This window comes from Artemia sp. Qi Xiang Cuo, chromosome 8 (assembly GCF_049724085.1).
Source record: "Artemia sp. Qi Xiang Cuo chromosome 8, ASM4972408v1, whole genome shotgun sequence".
Taxonomy (NCBI): Eukaryota; Metazoa; Arthropoda; class Branchiopoda; order Anostraca; family Artemiidae; genus Artemia; species Artemia sp. Qi Xiang Cuo.
In genome coordinates this window covers 4,683,529-4,696,023 of record NC_142801.1, presented here as the reverse complement: position 1 = coordinate 4,696,023, position 12,495 = coordinate 4,683,529, and the positions used below count along the sequence as shown (strand labels likewise).

The 12,495-nt window shown below is 33.7% G+C and overlaps 1 protein-coding gene across 1 annotated transcript in view; it reads left to right on the top strand.

Moving 5' to 3' along the window:
• Window positions 1–12,495, top strand: part of LOC148949086 (phospholipid-transporting ATPase IF-like) — a 187,544-nt gene that overhangs the window by 15,070 nt on the left and 159,979 nt on the right. The window contains exon 4 of the mRNA XM_089093161.1: window positions 5,677–5,829. Within this exon, the coding sequence (XP_088949287.1) occupies window positions 5,677–5,829 (153 nt within the window). The remainder of the gene's footprint in view (window positions 1–5,676; window positions 5,830–12,495) is intronic.

Genomic DNA, 12,495 nt, shown 5'->3' with positions numbered 1-12,495 from the left:
TATTAAATAATTTGTTAAAAAGCCTCCAAAAAATGCCTACAAAAATTGCTATGGACAAAGAAATGGAACCTGAAATGTACAGGAATTAAAATGAATAAAAATTGCTATGGATAAAGAAATGGAACCTAAAATGGCCGAAATTAAAATAAATAAAAATTGCTATGGATAAAGAAATGGAACCTAAAATGGCCGAAATTAAAATGAATAAAAATTGCTATGGATAAAGAAATGGAACCTAAAATGGCAGAAATTAAAATGAATAAAAATTGCTATGGATAAAGAAATGGAACCTAATATGGCCGAAATTAAAATGAATAAAAATTGCTATGGATAAAGAAATGGAACCTAAAATGGCAGAAATTAAAATTAATAAAAATTGCTATTGATAAAGAAATGGAACCTAAAATGGCAGAAATTAAAATGAATAAAAATTGCTATGGATAAAGAAATGGAACCTAAAATGGCAGAAATTAAAATGAATAAAAATTGCTATGGATAAAGAAATGGAACCTAAAATGGCAGAAATTAAAATGAATAAAAATTGCTATGGATAAAGAAATGGAACCTAAAATGGCCGAAATTAAAATGAATAAAAATTGCTATGGATAAAGAAATGGAACCTAAAATGGCAGAGATTAAAATGAATAAAAATTGCTATGGATAAAGAAATGGAACCTAAAATGGCCGAAATTAAAATGAATAAAAATTTCTATGGATAAAGAAATGGAACCTAAAATGGCAGAAATTAAAATGAATAAAAATTGCTATGGATAAAGAAATGGAACCTAATATGGCCGAAATTAAAATGAATAAAAATTGCTATGGATAAAGAAATGGAACCTAAAATGGCAGAAATTAAAATAAATAAAAATTGCTATGGATAAAGAAATGGAACCTAAAATGGCCGAAATTAAAATGAATAAAAATTGCTATGGATAAAGAAATGGAACCTAAAATGGCCGAAATTAAAATGAATAAAAATTGCTATGGATAAAGAAATGGAACCTAAAATGGCAGAAATTAAAATGAATAAAAATTGCTATGGATAAAGAAATGGAACCTAAAATGGCCGAAATTAAAATGAATAAAAATTGCTATGGATAAAGAAATGGAACCTAAAATGGCAGAAATTAAAATGAATAAAAATTGCTATGGATAAAGAAATGGAACCTAAAATGGCAGAAATTAAAATGAATAAAAATTGCTATGGATAAAGAAATGGAACCTAATATGGCCGAAATTAAAATGAATAAAAATTGCTATGGATAAAGAAATGGAACCTAAAATGGCCGAAATTAAAATGAATAAAAATTGCTATGGATAAAGAAATGGAACCTAAAATGGCCGAAATTAAAATGAATAAAAATTGCTATGGATAAAGAAATGGAACCTAATATGGCCGAAATTAAAATGAATAAAAATTGCTATGGATAAAGAAATGGAACCTAATATGGCCGAAATTAAAATGAATAAAAATTGCTATGGATAAAGAAATGGAACCTAAAATGGCAGAAATTAAAATGAATAAAAATTGCTATGGATAAAGAAATGGAACCTAAAATGGCCGAAATTAAAATGAATAAAAATTGCTATGGATAAAGAAATGGAACCTAAAATGGCCGAAATTAAAATGAATAAAAATTGCTATGGATAAAGAAATGGAACCTAAAATGGCAGAAATTAAAATGAATAAATATTGCTATGGATAAAGAAATGGAACCTAAAATGGCAGAAATTAAAATGAATAAAAATTGCTATGGATAAAGAAATGGAACCTAATATGGCCGAAATTAAAATGAATAAAAATTGCTATGGATAAAGAAATGGAACCTAAAATGGCAGAAATTAAAATGAATAAAAATTGCTATGGATAAAGAAATGGAACCTAATATGGCCGAAATTAAAATGAATAAAAATTGCTATGGATAAAGAAATGGAACCTAAAATGGCAGAAATTAAAATGAATAAAAATTGCTATGGATAAAGAAATGGAACCTAATATGGCCGAAATTAAAATGAATAAAAATTGCTATGGATAAAGAAATGGAACCTAATATGGCCGAAATTAAAATGAATAAAAATTGCTATGGATAAAGAAATGGAACCTAAAATGGCCGAAATTAAAATTAATAAAAATTGCTATGGATAAAGAAATGGAACCTAATATGGCCGAAATTAAAATGAATAAAAATTGCTATGGATAAAGAAATGGAACCTAAAATGGCAGAAATTAAAATGAATAAAAATTGCTATGGATAAAGAAATGGAACCTAATATAGCCGAAATTAAAATGAATAAAAATTGCTATGGATAAAGAAATGGAACCTAATATGGCCGAAATTAAAATGAATAAAAATTGCTATGGATAAAGAAATGGAACCTAATATGGCCGAAATTAAAATGAATAAAAATTGCTATGGATAAAGAAATGGAACCTAAAATGGCCGAAATTAAAATGAATAAAAATTGCTATGGATAAAGAAATGGAACCTAAGATGGCCGAAATTAAAATGAATAAAAATTGCTATGGATAAAGAAATGGAACCTAAAATGGCAGAAATTAAAATGAATAAAAATTGCTATGGATAAAGAAATGGAACCTAATATTGCCGAAATTAAAATGAATAAAAATTGCTATGGATAAAGAAATGGAACCTAAAATGGCCGAAATTAAAATGAATAAAAATTGCTATGGATAAAGAAATGGAACCTAAAATGGCCGAAATTAAAATGAATAAAAATTGCTATGGATAAAGAAATGGAACCTAAAATGGCAGAAATTAAAATGAATAAAAATTGCTATGGATAAAGAAATGGAACCTAAAATGGCAGAAATTAAAATGAATAAAAATTGCTATGGATAAAGAAATGGAACCTAATATGGCCGAAATTAAAATGAATAAAAATTGCTATGGATAAAGAAATGGAACCTAAAATGGCAGAAATTAAAATGAATAAAAATTGCTATGGATAAAGAAATGGAACCTAATATGGCCGAAATTAAAATGAATAAAAATTGCTATGGATAAAGAAATGGAACCTAAAATGGCAGAAATTAAAATGAATAAAAATTGCTATGGATAAAGAAATGGAACCTAATATGGCCGAAATTAAAATGAATAAAAATTGCTATGGATAAAGAAATGGAACCTAAAATGGCAGAAATTAAAATGAATAAAAATTGCTATGGATAAAGAAATGGAACCTAATATGGCCGAAATTAAAATGAATAAAAATTGCTATGGATAAAGAAATGGAACCTAAAATGGCAGAAATTAAAATGAATAAAAATTGCTATGGATAAAGAAATGGAACCTAAAATGGCCGAAATTAAAATGAATAAAAATTGCTATGGATAAAGAAATGGAACCTAAAATGGCAGAGATTAAAATGAATAAAAATTGCTATGGATAAAGAAATGGAACCTAAAATAGCTGAAATTAAAATGAGTAAAAATTGCAATGGATAAAGAAATGGAGCCCAAAATGGCAGAAATTAAAATGAATAAAAATTGCTATGGATAAAGAAATGGTACCTAAAATGAACAGAAACTAAAATGAAAAAGTGACAAAAACCTCTATGAATGAATAAAAGAAACATAATCAGTTTTTCAATTATTGTTACGAATCAGCTTTTTTAATCTTATGCAAGCTTTGATGGTAAAATTTAAAGTTAGGTTAGGTTCAATTATGTTATAAGTCTCAGAAATGGGTTAAAAACCTAACCTGTCTCCATTAAACCTTGCATATAACTGAAAAAGTTTGACTGACAACGCTGACTAAATCCAAGGACGAAAAAGGCATTTCGGACATTCCCTGGTGATTGTCGACATTCACCCATTTTGGACATTCACGGTAACATGTACTAAGTAATCGTCGAACTTTGTATTATTTTAGTTTTGCCTGTACCAATACTGAGTGCTATTGACTCTAGTTAATGAAGATCCGTTAAACAGTTCAAAATGTAAACTTTTATTTTTTAATGTAGCCTACTACTTATTCTCAGATATAAAAAAGCACATGGATTCTTACTAACTGCTCATGACATTAAACATCTAAAATATAATAAATATTATATCCAATTTTTTTAGAAAAGAACAAACAAATCGGAACTTCTGTTTCAAAATCAAGATTTTCGGCATTATTTTGCGAAAATTATATATGATTCTGAAGTTTTGCCTAGGTTGTTGAAAAGATAATATGAAAGTATATCAGTTTCCAAAGTTATTTGATTTCTAAAAAGTTAAGCTTCGAAGCTAGGGCATTTTATTTAGACAAAGTAGGCTAAAAGGAATTTGTAGGATCAAAAATTCACAATAGAAAAAGTTCCAGAAGGAATTGATGTCACAGGAATTGACGTTCCAATTGACGTCACTGGCTTAAACTTAACTTAATCTGGCACTGAATTTGAAAATCCCTCCATACTACAAGTTTAATCTACAAGTTTAATTAACGTGCAAACCTTCTCTGTTAAAAGTTGGTAGTCACGGGGAGAGATATCGAAGTTTCACAGGCCGAATGTGTAATTCCTATCATACGTGTTTAAGTTTCTTGCAACTGTCTGTGCTTAGCAAAGTGTTATATGCTCACATTTTCTGCTATAATGTTTCGATATTGGGCCAATTGTATAATATAATGCCTTGCTCTTGAATTGCATAAGTCAACATGCCCCCAGAGAAATTGTTTTTGGAATTGTTGATAACTTTGATTTGAATGGGTGTCTCAAAACTTTTACCGGTGACTGGAGACAAAATAAGTGCGGGAGGGGAGTTTCCTACCTTCCAATGACTTTTGGTCCTGAGGAAGGGGACATGCATTTAAGACTGTCAATCGAGTGGCGCCACTCTCAAGGTCTTATGACTGCCTCTATTATACGGGTTAACAGGGGAGAAAAATTATACATGGGAGGAACACAGCTCTTTACTTAATCAACTCTACTGTGCTGATTTTGGTACTAATTCTGCTCTAAAAGTCGAAGCGAAACTTCAGTGGAAAGACCAGGAACTATGTTTGCAGCAATCTTCTGAATCTATAGGATAATTTCTGTTCGTTTGAAGTTTTAGCGTCACTCTTTGCTTTAATTTTTGATTTAAAAATTTGAATTTAATTTTGTCCCTTTGAATATTATATTCAGGTGATTTTTTTTTTATTTTAGGGGAAATACCAACCTCCAACACTTGAACTTTGCACTATAATTTAAGATTTGCACCAAAATGATTCTAAAATAAAAAAGGAATTCTGAAATGATATATCCTTAAAAAAAATTACTGCACAAAGGGGGGGGGGGGAGTATTTATGGAAATGCGACAAAAAATTGATGTTATAAAAATTATGGGTAAGCATTCAACTAATCGAAATTAAGGGGGTTAGGCTTGAAATCCGTGTATCTCCTACGTACACGTTGGGTGTGCGACATTGTGGATATATTACCTGATTTGAGATATTTATGGAAGAACATAAAACATTTACGTATTTGCTTAACCTTTGAAAATTATTTACGTATATTAACATAAATATAAACATAATACTTGCATCAATTCAAACATATTTAATTGCACGTATCTAAAGCTCACAGTTAACAAATATTATACATTAATTCACATATTTGATAAATATTCCTTCGAAGATGACAAGTAATTGTATAACTTTGAGTACTTATATAAATTTATTTTCTCAGGTAGTAAACTGCAAAGACATAAAAGTTGGTGATATTGTGAGGGTTGAGAATGGTGAAGAATTTCCTTGTGATATGGCTGTTGTGTGTAGTTCAGACACGGAAGGGCGATGCTTGGTTACAACGGCAAATTTAGATGGTGAAACTAACATTAAGGTGAGTTCAACCAGGTTAGGGATAGGATCACTAATCTAAAGACTAGTGTCCAAAGACTAGTAATATCTGAGAAATCTGCTCAAAACATCAAGTTGATCTTTTAGCTATTAAAACTACATCTGAAGTATAGCTGGAAAATTTTAATTTTACAGCGCTCCCTTCCTATTTTACCTTGTACTGCAAGTTAAAAAAAAAGCATCACCCTGGGCATTTGGCGAAAATTGTTCGTTTATTTTGGACTTCAAGAACCGAAGCCATCAAAATAAAAAGCGTTTATAATAAGCCTATCTATATATGCCTATATCTATAATAAGCCTATTTATAATAAGCCTTTATAAATAAGCCATCTTGGATCTATTCATACGTGAGAACGGCAATTCTAGATTTTTCTTTTGGTCGTTTAAAAATGATGAAGGTTTTAGGTGAATACACTTTTGTCAATGTTGTCACGTAAACCGTGAAAATAAATGAGCAAAGGTAATTATAGTTAAATTAGTTATTAAGTAAATAGTTGATAATTAAGTTATTTTATAGTTAAAATTAACTGCACTTTTTGTCCTTCAAAATTAAACCGTTAACAGTCTGTTAATTCCGAAAGTCAGCTACATCTTCGAAGGAAAAATACGCCTTCTTAAGCTGTTTGATGCCATCTGTTTTGTCTTTGTTGATTTTCAATTATTTCTTTTTTTAAGATGGCGTTTGCTGCTACTAATAAAAACGACATACTGCACATGAAGGTCTTTTTTGTTTAAAATTTCCTTCATGAATATCCTAATTTTAAAGGATTTGCTATGTTCTGTATGTTTCCTCTTACCCAGATTTCATTTTACAATCCTTGCTAAAAAAAAAAATAATACACAGATATGCCTATTTTGTCATTTTGGAGAAAATAGTTTCTTTATATTTTGACTTATAGCAAACCAAAAATAAAAACAAAAGAGAAGAATGATAAAATTGATAAAATGAATAAATGATAAAAACTAACTTTTTTATTCAGAAGGCTGGTTGCTTCAACTTGCATCGAATTTCTCAGACTTCCTTATATGGGCCTCCTTGAGATACCCACCATTTTGTGGGCTTCCTTGAGATACTCACCATTTTTTTGTATCTCAAAAAGAATATATTGACAAAAATGCCTTCCAGATTGTTTCTTTTTTGTTGATTTTTTGCTTTATCTTAGTTACTTTATTTAATTTATTTTACTTTATTTTATGTTATTTTATTGTTTTGTGACTTTTTTGTTATCTTTTTTTTACCATCGAAAAGTTACGAAATGTTTTTATTTAGTAGTAAAGTTTCTTATTTAGGATCCAAAGTCATTTAGTTTCATTAAAAAAATAATTATTTGGCGCTTTTCGACATTTTTAGTTTCGTTTAGTGAAATGAAAAATATTTTTATTGTTTCCTGTTGATTCTGGATAAATTGGTAGCAAAAATCAACAACTGAATACAAAACTGATAAGACAAACACGAAACTTACTGCAAACGGTAACGGTGCTACATAAAATTGGCTAAATTTGGCTTTAAAGATTGACCGCTAACTAAAAAAATTTCAAGACCAATGCTAAACTCACAGCAAATTATAACATTGCTATGAAAATTCACTACAATTGGCCACGAAAATCGACAACCAAACACAGAATCGACAAGAAACGTACACAACTTACAGTCAGTGGCAAAAATCAATTATAACTGTCAAAGAAAATTGACAACGGATTTAAAAGTTGACGAGGTACATACACAATTGATGGAAATGGTAACCACTACTACTACTACTACTAATAACTCACTGCAGCACCTAGCCGCCTGAGGCCAACACAGCTACGCACGCTCTTCCTCCACCCCAATCTATTCAAAGCATCCCTTTTTACACTCGCCCACGAAGTTCCCATTTCCTTTAAATCTTTCTTTATGACGTCCTCCCACCCCAAACGGGGATGACCTGCTTTCCGTTTAGCCCTAGATGGTTGGCCGAAAAGAATAATCTTCGGCAATATGTCATCCTTCATCAGCACAACGTGCCCTAGCCACCTCAACCTTTCTTTCATTATAGCCCTAGAAAGGGGTATTGAACCACATTTTTCGTATAGCCTATTGTTTGAAATACGGTCAGTCAGCCGGGTACCCAGAACAATCCTCAAGCAAATTCTCTGGAAAACATCTAGCAAATCTTCATCTGCTTTTTGGAGCGTCCATGCTTCAGAGTCATATTTGATCACTGTCATCACTGTAGCTTCTAATATTCTAATCTTGGTTTGCAGACTTATCTTCCTATTCTTCCAGACTTTTTTTTAACTGTGAAAAAACACCCTGAGCCTTGGCTATTCTATATTTAACATCTTCACTGCTCCCACTATATTTACTAATAATACTACCAAGGTAAGTGAAGCTGTCCACCTGATCAATCTTTTCATTACCCAACGTCACCTTTTCATCTTCACTTATTCCTAGCCTTAGTGACTTAGTCTTCCTAAAATTAATTTTTAAACCAATTCTAGTATCCTGAACTCACAAAACCTCTAAAAGACCATTCATTTTGCTCATACTTTCATCTAGGATGCTTAAATCATCAGCATAATCCAAGTCCAGGAGACTTTTTCCTCCCCATTGGATTCCGTGGTCTCCCATTGCCTTTCCTGTGCTCCTTAAAACAAAATCCATCAAAATAATCCATACAAAAGGGGATAGAACACAGCCCTGCTTAACTCCTTATTTAATACAAAACCAGTTGCTAACCTCATTTCCTACCTTAAACGCAGCAGTGTTATTCTCGTACATAGCACTAATCACTTTAATGTATTTGTCTGTTATGCCATACAAGGAGAAAACCTTTACTAAAGCTCTTCCATCAAAAGAGTGAAACGCCTGCTCATAATCTATAAAGCTGATGAACACATGTGTTCGACTAGTCAGGCATTTGCCGATATTAGCCTAAGAGTGAAAATTTGGTTGACACGTCTTCTACCTTTTCTATAACTACACTGTTCTTCTCTTAAAACTTTGTCTATGGCATCGCTAAGTCTAAAAAGTATCATATTCCTAAGCAATTTGCTACCTGCAGAGACCAGACTAATGCCTCGATAATTGCCACACTCATTTTTATCACCTTTCTTATAACGTGGCTTAATTAAGGTTTTCCTAAAATCCTTAGGTACTTCCCCTTTTTCGAAAATCATATTCAATAACCTTCAGTAACTTATTTCTAGCCTCAGAGCCACCATATTTAAGAAACTCATTTACCACCCTATCAGCACCTGGTGCCTTATTATTCTTTAATCGTTTTAGTACTATTGCTAATTCCTCCTCACAAAACAAATCTTCCTTCACATCCAAGGTATCACAAACTTTTTCATTTTCCTCTGTGTTTTTTCCTGCAACTCTATCTCGGTTAAGCAAATTCTCAAAATGTTCGGCCCATCTCTCTTTTTGTTTTTTCCTTATCGCTAATTGCGACCCCATTCCTATCTTTAACTTGGCCAAGTCCGGATTGACTACTCCCTCTCAATTTGTTAACGTGCCAGTATAATATTTTACTATTATGCCGTCTAGCTGCATCTTCCAGATCCTCGGAAATTTTATCTATGGCCCCCACTTCACACCTCCTTAATTCATATTTTAATGCTTTCTCCACTTTCTTTACATTTCTTCTGTTTTCATACGATCTATCACTCAGATAATTCTTGTACAAGTCCTTTCTCCTATCTATTAAACATAAAGCTTTTTCACTAATATTCTTAGCTGCAGTCCTAGCTTTCTTCCCTAATACACCTTCAGCAACTTCACAAATGATTTTTTCTGAAATTATTCCAACCATCTTCCAGATTATCAAATTTTAAACGCTAAATTTTAGTATTCAACTGCTCCTGGAAAATTTCTCTCAAATTCTCATCCCGGAGTCTACCAACATCATAACTTCCCGGGAGGTAGTTACCCTTCCGAAATTTCAGCTTTAAATTAATCCTAGACACTACTAGATGGTTATCTTTACTTTTAACATCGATAACGGTACTCCTATATACCCTAGTATCTTGTATTGATCCTGCCAGTCTTCGGTTTACTTTCACATAATCAATAAGGTTTGCGGTCTTACCATCACTTGAATACCATGATAACTTATGAGCAATTTTATGACCAAACACCGTATTGGTTATAACTAGATTGTTATACCTACAAAATTGCAAAAGTCTGTATCCATTACTGTTTTCTTTTCCTACAACAAAATTTACCTAGGCTGGGATACCATCTATCCCTATTTCTACCAACCTGGGCGTTAAAATCTCCCAGTAATAATATCATATTTGTGCCTGGGACCCTGTCTATTTGCTCCTGTAACTGTAAGTAAAATTCATCTGAGTCACTAGTAACTCCGTCGGTCGGTTCTACAGGGGCGTATACTACTATAACTGATACCCTGAACTGTCTAGTCATAAAATGAGCGATTAGAATTCTATTATTAATACCTTCCCAATCTAACAAGACATTGCCGCTTCCTTTTTCATCATTAGCCCTACTCCCTGTCTATGTACCCCATCCCTCCTGCTTGAGTAAATCCATATCACCTAATTTCATGCTTCCTATCCCTGGGATATGAGTTTCTGAAATTCCTAATAAATCCAGTTCAAATTGTCTGAATTTGTCAGTCAAAATGTTGATACAAAACTCATTTTTTAATGTTGTAAATTCCAAGTTCTAGTTTTCATGTTCTTTAAATCATTGAAATTACTTTGGCCTCAGGAGAAGCAATGATCCTGTATACCAGTGCAGGACGGGGATCACATATCTTCTCAAGTCTACACCGAAGTGCTTAAGCTGGCTTAGAACCGGACAGCAAGAAGTCCCTGGGACCTCCATGAATGGAGGCTTTGTGCAATCCTGGGCCCATCTTGGTCACAACATGGTTTTCAGCACTTGGCGATGCTCTTCTATCAACAAGAGTCGAAATCCTCAAGCCTATTTCCTCCGACTCATTATATATTCATGCCTACAAATATTATGCTACTACGGGGAGGTAACCCATAATAGATAAATTAGCTAGGAAGAGGTTTTTCAGCCCAAAGACGCCCATCAAAAAATACCAAGCCCAAAAAAATTGTCCATTAGTCAGAATCCCGTGCGAATGATGTGTCGTTTACTAGGCTATAATTTCCTCGAGGGGCGCCACTCCTCAAGTGGGAATAGAGTTGACCGCAAGGTCCCCAGTCTTGCAGATACCCCGATAAAGTCGAGGCAGCCCTTTGCAGAGGCTGTTGTCCATAGATCTGGATCTTACACTCTGCCACAGTTGTCCTTTTATAGAGGATCCTCCCGCGATTATGTTCTGCATCATCATGTAATTTAACCCATTACTGGGAGAAGGTTTGCAACTCATGGGACTTGTGGACAAACCAGTGGACCCTTTTGAGTGTACATTTGAGGGGCCTTCTTCCTCCTCCATCTGTATTTATGACCCCTGGCGAGGGTGTCCCAGCTTCTATTATGGACCCCCCAGGGACAAGGTCCCCCCTTGGTCCGTGCCTCGTATGGAGGTACCCTACATATCTGTAGCGCGTTCCCCTATCGCCACCTGGGGACACGCTGAATGGCCTGGGGGAGGCCAGGAACATAAAAATGAAATTAATTAAAAATGTTATGTTTCCTTTAAACATCGAATAAAAAATTATGACGTTGAAACCCTTTTAAAGCATTTTTCTCTGTGACGGACAGGATTGAACTCGGTAACTCTTAATCAAGCGCCGTGGCTTCAATTATCAGTTAAGTTTTATTATAGGGTAGGAAACAGATGGGAAAAAATAAACTACTAAACCTTAAAAACCTTATGTACCCCCAGGGCATAACTTAAAACCCCTGCCCTGAGGGATGGGGGGGGGAGTGTCCTCCTCAAAAACATATTTTCTATCTGGAAATCAACTGCGCTGAACAAAATGGCCATCTCAAAACTTTGATTGGATGTGTTTGGGGGAATGAAGGGCGTGAGGGGGGGGGGCTAGTTGCACTCAAATCACTTTCGACTTTTAAAAAAGTTACTAGCCCTTGGAATTTCCAATCGAATGAGCCTGTTTTGAAGTTTCTTCGACAACACCTTCCACAAAAACCTTATATGCCCCCAGGGGACAACTTAAAACCCTTGCCCTGAGGGCTCTGGGGAAGTTTCCTCTTCAAAAACAAATTTTCTATCTGCAAATCAACTACGCTGAACCAAATGGCTATCTCAGAATTTCTCAAAATGGCTATCTTTTAAAGCATTTTTCTTGTGACGGACAGGATTGAACTCGGTAACTCTTAATCAAGCGCCGTGGCTTCAATTATCAGTTAAGTTTTATTATAGGGTAGGAAACAGATGGGAAAAAATAATCTACTAACCCTTAAAAACCTTATGTACCCCCCGGGCATAACTTAAAACCCCGGCCCTGCGGGATGGGGGGGGGGGAGTGTCCTCCTCAAAAACATATTTTCTATCTGGAAATCAACTGCGCTGAACAATATGGCCATCTCAAAACTTTGATTGGATGTGTTTGGGGGAATGAAGGGTGTGAGGAGGGGGGGGGGGCTAGTTGCACTCAAATCACTTTCGACTATTAAAAAGGTTACTAGCCCTTGGAATTTCCAATCGAATGAGCCTGTTTTGAAGTTTCTTCGACAACGCCTTCCACAAAAACCTTATATGCC